General features: G+C 49.8%; 1 protein-coding gene across 1 annotated transcript in view; it reads left to right on the top strand.

The window, feature by feature from the left end:
- The first annotated feature begins 459 nt into the window (after positions 1-459).
- The window catches only part of LOC144738065 (uncharacterized), a 77,406-nt gene continuing 71,865 nt past the window's right edge, over positions 460-6,000 (top strand). Inside the window, exon 1 of the mRNA XM_078620975.1 lies at positions 460-660. Coding sequence (XP_078477101.1) covers positions 585-660 — 76 coding nt within the window. The 5' untranslated portion in view covers positions 460-584. The remainder of the gene's footprint in view (positions 661-6,000) is intronic.

The raw sequence follows: 6,000 nt of genomic DNA, 5'->3' as shown, positions 1-6,000 counted from the left end.
ACGTAAAAGCCCCGCAATATAGTAAATACGATAGGGTAAGTAGTTAATAAATAAACAGAACTAATAACTATTTCTTGTTTTACAAGGTAAAGCCCACCACTGAGCTGCGTAGCTCTTTATCAGGAGCGACCTGTCAATCACAAATGATAACTCAATGAAGTCGCTAATATCTTCATCACGTGGAAATGAATAACAGTAGCCAAATAATGTAAAACGCGAGATGTTGATCCTAAATGTGGAGGGAAAAACCGAAGGATCCGGAGAAAAATCCACGCGATAAGAGAGAGATATGCAGACTCCAAATATAAATCAGGCGCCAGGGTCAGGACCGAACCCACGATTCTTGTATACGAGGCAAGGTAATTAACAGCTCCTAGCTACCGTGGCGCCCCCAAATAACGTATCACGAAGCAATCACATAATGAGCTGCGTGCAGCACCGGAAAAGCAGGATCGACAAACCCTGCTTTAGAAAACAAGCAAACTTGTTTCCGGAGCTCCGTGAGTAGGGAGTGATCAGCCCCAGCTCACCCCCTTTCTAGCCCGCTCCACGGCCCAATACTTACGAGTTTGCAGAAGGTCTGTATGATGGCTCCAGCACGCCCAGCCCTGCTGTTTGGAATGGTCTGCTTGAGTGTGGTGACGGTGATCTGCAGCGCAGGTGAGTGGGCACTAGCCCTACGTTCTATCTTTAACACGAGCCCTTGCCTCTACCTCTAACACTAGCCCTACCTAGATTGGAAGTTTTCGTGATGGCAGGGATCCATACTCTTTGGTTCTTTCGGTAAAGTCACGTAGGTATAAAATAAAATAAATTAATTTTAAAATAGGTATGAAATAAAATAAATTTATTTTAAAATAAATGTATTTTATTTTATACCTACGTGACTTGACCGAAAGAACGTAAGAGTTAGCCCTACCCTCTATTTATAACAGTAGAAATACCCTATGTCTCTAACACTATAAAGACCCTGTGTCTCTAACACTAGAACTACCCTCAATCTCTAACACTATAAATACCCGATATCTCAAACACTAGCCATGCCCTCGATATCTAACCCTATTCCTCCCCTTTATCTCTAACACTAGCCCTGCCCTCCATCTTACATTAGCCCTACCCTCTACCTTGAACACCTTCCCTACCCTCGATCTATAACACTAGAAATACCCTCTAGATCTAACACTAGCCCTACCCTATACCTCTAACACTAGCCATGCCCCCTATCTCTGACACTATTCATCCCCTCTATCTCTAATGCTAGCCCTGCTGTCAATCACTATCTCTAACACTAGCCCTTGACTCAACCTTTAACACTAGCCCTTGACTCAACCTCTAACACTAGCCCTTGACTCAACCTCTAACACTAGCCTTACCCTTAATCTGTAATACTAGAAATACCCTGCATCTCTAATACGAGCACTACTCTATCTCTATCCATACCCTATATGTCTAACACTAGCCCTACTCTCTATCTATAACACTAGAAATACACTCTGTCTCTAACACTAGAAATACCCTTCAACTCTAACACTAGCACTACCCTATATATTTAGCACTAGCTATGCCATCTAGCTCTTACATTATTCCTTCCCTCTATCTCTAACACTAGCATGCCTCTCAATCACCATCTCTAACACTAGCCCTGCTCTCTATCTCGAACACTCGCCCTACCCTCATCTATAAAACTAGAAATACCCTCTCACTCTAAAAGTAGTGCTGCCAAATAACTCTAACACTCGCCGAACCCTCTATCTCTATCTCTACCCTCTATGTCTAACACTAGCACTACTCTCAGTCTCTAACACTAGAAAAACCCTCTGTCTCTAACAGTAGAAAAACATCTATCTCTACCACTCGCCCTACCCTCTATCTCTAACACTAGCCATGCCGTCGAACTCTAACATTATCCCTGCCCTCAATCTATATCTCTAACACTAGCAATGCCTTCAATCTCTGTCTCTAACACTCGCCCTTTCCTCTGTCTCTTACACTCGCTCGAGCCTCTACCTAAAATAATAGAAATATCGTCTGTCTATCACTATAAATACCCTGTATCTCTAATACTAGCACAACCCTCAATCTCTAACACTATAAATACCCTGTATCTCTAACTATAGCCCTACCTTCTATCTCTCACTCTAGAAACACCGTCTATATCTAACACTAGCCCAGCCCTCTGTCTCTAACACTAGCCCTACCCTATATATCTAACACTATCTCTACCCTCTATATTTAACACACTAACCCTACCTCTATCTCATACACACGCCATACACATTATATCTAACACTAGCCCAGCCCTCTATCTCTAACACTAGTGTAGTGACCTAAAATGAGTCACTATGACGTTTCGTGCCAGCTTCTGTCACAAGAGTGGAACTGTGCATCTTTAGCCTCTCTCTGGCACCAGAGTAGGTATGGCATGGAAGCGGGCCCTATGGGGCATGGTTCTGGTGACGGTCAGAGAAAGGGCAATTGAGGACGTGACAGTCTGGGTGGACACGGGAGGGCACGTGACCAGGACAGGATAATGAGGGGGGCCAAAAGGGGACGAGAGGAACACGTGATGTATAGCCCAGAATCTTCTAGTAGGATCTAGAAGGGGGTGTTGCTGAGGGCGCAGCCAGGCCACGCTCAGGGGCATAAAAGGGAGGCCCCGAGAGCTGATCAATGCTATCTTCTAGAATCAACCCGTCGGTGCCAAGTCTCTTCGTTCATCGGTCCTAAGTCTTCGGTCTTCACGCTCGGCATCGTTATGTAGTTACCCCGTTGTGGTCTAGTTAACCAGTGTGCGTTTATGTAGTTAACCTGTTGGGGGTTTAAGAATGAACGTGTTGCTTCCAAGTTCAAGTATATGCCTCCTTGGAACCCACTAGACTAGCACTGCCCTCTATTTATAATACTAGCCCTAACCTCTATCTCTAACACTTGCCCTACCATCTATCCCTAACACTAGCCCCACTCTATCTCTAATACTTGCCCTACCCTCTATGTCTAACACTGGCCATCTTTCTTCTTACCTATAAACGTCACTTTTTGTCTGTCTGTCCGTCTGTCTGTCTGTCCCTCTGTGTACGCTCGCTTGCGAGGGATTTGGCGCTCGGGCCGTGGGGTTTAGGACGAACATTTTTTGCCCGGAGGCACGTCCCATGCCCCGCAGTGAACATAGGCATTTCCGATTTTTCGTCCGTCGCCTTTAAATCGGTCCGATTATCGATTTAGTGCGATTTCTCTTTATTTATTTATTCACTATTGCCGGCCGCCGCGTGACGAAGCACGCCGTGCGCATGCGCGAGACGCTGACCAGGGCGGTTGCCCCTGGCAACGGGCAGCAACGCCGTCGCTGCGGGGTGGACGCCATTTTTAATTCCCGTAAAAAATATGCACACGCGTTCACACGTGACGCTGAGGTAAATTCATCAAAGTTTCACATCCTCTTCACTCCCCCCCACTCCAGTGTGCGCAATTACTATTATAGGGTCTGTAGATAATAACATTATAGCGATTAGACAGTATCATTCTAGCGCGGGGGGGGGGGGGGGGGGGCGGCCCCAGCACCCAGCCTCGGCCAAATGGGCAATCTAGGCGAGGCCAGAGGCTCTGCACGTTACTAGGCCTCGACACCCCACACTTGTCAGGCGAGGACTTTGTGCTAAAAACTCTATATACCCAGCGTTGCCCAGGTGAAAATACATTTAAAATCTGAAAACTTTAAAACACAACATACCAATGAAAATACCAATGTGTAATTAAAATGTTAAACCCGACAGAGCCAAGAATCGATTCTCTGGTGAGCGTGAGTGGTGAGGGTGTGTGGTGAGGGTGAGTGGTGAGTGGTGATGGTGAGTGTTGATGTTGAGTGTGAGTGGTGAGGGTGAGTGGTGAATAGTAAGGGTGAGTGGTGAGGGTTAGTGGTGAGGGTGAGTGGTGAGGGTTAGTGGTGAGGGTGAGTGGGGAGGGTGAGTGGTGAGCATGAGTGGTGAGGGTAAGTGGTGATGGTGAGTAGTGAGGGTGAGTGGTTAGGGGTGAGTAGTGAGGGTGAGTGGTGAGGGTAAGGGTGAGTGGTGAGTGGTCAGTGGTGAGGTTGAGTGGTGAGTAGGAAGGGTGAGTGGTGAGGGTGAGTGGTGAGTGGGGAGGGTGAGTGGTCAGTGGTGAGGGGTCAGGGTTAGTGGTGAGGGTGAGTGGTGAGGGTTAGTGGTGAGGGGTGAGTGGTGAGTGGTGAGTGGTAAGGGTGGGTGGTGAGGGTGGGTGGTGAGGGTGAGTGGTGACGGTGAGGGGTGAGTGGTGAGGAAGAGTGGTGAGGTTGAGTGGTGAGTAGTAAGGGTGAGTGGTGAGTGTGAGGGTTAGTGGTGAGGGTGAGTGGTAAGGGTGAGTGGTGAGGGTTAGTGGTGAGGGTGAGTGATTAGGGTTTGTGTTGATGGTGAGTGGTGAGGGTGAGTGGTGAGTGGTGAGGGTGAGTGGTGAGGGTGAGTGGTGAGGGTGAGTGGCGGTTGTGAGTGGTGATTAGTGAGGGGTGAGGGTGAGCGTGAGTGGTGAGTGAAGAGGGTGAGTGGTGAGGGTGAGTGGTGAGGGTCAGTGGTGAGCGGTGAGCGTGAGCAGTGAGGGTGAGCAGTGAGGGTGAGTGGTGATTGGTGATTGGTGAGGGTGTGCTTGGTGAGGATGAGTGGTGAGTGGTCAGGGTGAGTGGTGAGGGTGAGTGTTGAGGGTGAGTGGTGAGTGGTTAGGGTGAGTAGTGAGGGTGAGTGGGGAGGGTGAGTGGTCAGTGGTGAGGGGTCAGGGTAAGTGGTGAGGGTGAGAGGTGAGGGTGAATGGTGAGGGTGAGTGGTGAGGGTGAGTAGTGAGTGATGAAGGTGAGTGGTAGGTTGTGAGTGTGAGTGGTGAGCGGTGACGGTGAGCAGTGAGGGTGAGTGGTGATTGGTGAGGGTGTGATTGGTGAGGATGAATGGTGAGTGGTGAGGGTGAGTAGTGAGGGTGAGCGGTGAGGGTGAGTGGTTGTTGTGAGGGTGAGTGGTGAGAGTGAGTGGTGAGGGTGAGTGGTGAGCGTGAGCAGTGAGGGTGAGTGGTGATTGGTGAGGGTGTGATTGGTGAGGATGAGTGGTGAGTGGTGAGGGTGAGTAGTGAGGGTGAGTGGTTGTTGTGAGGGTGAGTGGTGAGAGTGAGTGGTGAGGGTGAGTGGTGAGCGTGAGTGGTGAGGGTGAGTGGTAATTGTTGAGGGTGTGATTGGTGAGGATGAGTGGTGAGGGTGAGTAGTGAGTGGTGAGAGTGAGTGGCGGTTGTGAGTGGTGATTAGTGAGGGGTGAGTGGTGAGGGTGAGTGGTGAGTGATGAGGGTGAGCAGTGAGGGTGAGTGGTGATTGGTGAGGGTGTGATTGGTGAGGATGAGTGGTGAGTGGTCAGGGTGAGTGGTGAGGGTGAGTGGTGAGGGTGAGTGGTGAGCGGTGAGGGTGAGTGGTTGTTGTGAGGGTAAGTGGTAAGGGTGAGTAGTGAGGGTGAGTGGCAGTTGTGAGTGGTGATGGGTGAGTGGTGAGCGGTGATGGGTGAGTGGTGAGTGGTGAGCGTGAGTGGTGAGGGTGAGTGGTGAGGGTGAGTTGTGAGGGTGAATGCTGAGTGGTGAGGGTGAGTGGTGAGAGAGTGGTTAGTTTTGAGGGTGAGTGATGAGGTTGACTGGTGAGGGTTAGTGGAGTGTGGTGAGTGGTGATTGGTCAGTGGTGATTGGTCAGGATGAATGGTGGGTTGTGAGGGTGAGGTTGAGTGGTGAGGGTGAGTGGTGAGGGTGAGTGATGGTTGTGACGGTGAGTGGTGACGGTGAGTGGTGAGGGAGAGTGGTGAGGCAGAGTGGTGAGGGAGAGTGGTCAGGGTTAGTAGTGAGAGTGAGTGGTGAGGGTGTGTGGTGATTGGTGAGTGATGAGGGTGAGTGGTGAGGGTGAGTGGTGATGGTGAGTGGTGAGGGAGATTGGTGAGGGAGATTGGTGAGTGGTGAGTTGTGAGGGTGAATGGTGAC

Source organism: Lampetra planeri, chromosome 77 (assembly GCF_965212315.1).
Source record: "Lampetra planeri chromosome 77, kcLamPlan1.2.h2, whole genome shotgun sequence".
Taxonomy (NCBI): Eukaryota; Metazoa; Chordata; class Hyperoartia; order Petromyzontiformes; family Petromyzontidae; genus Lampetra; species Lampetra planeri.
Note: the sequence above shows the minus strand (reverse complement) of the source record. Positions and strands in the feature narration are given on the sequence as shown.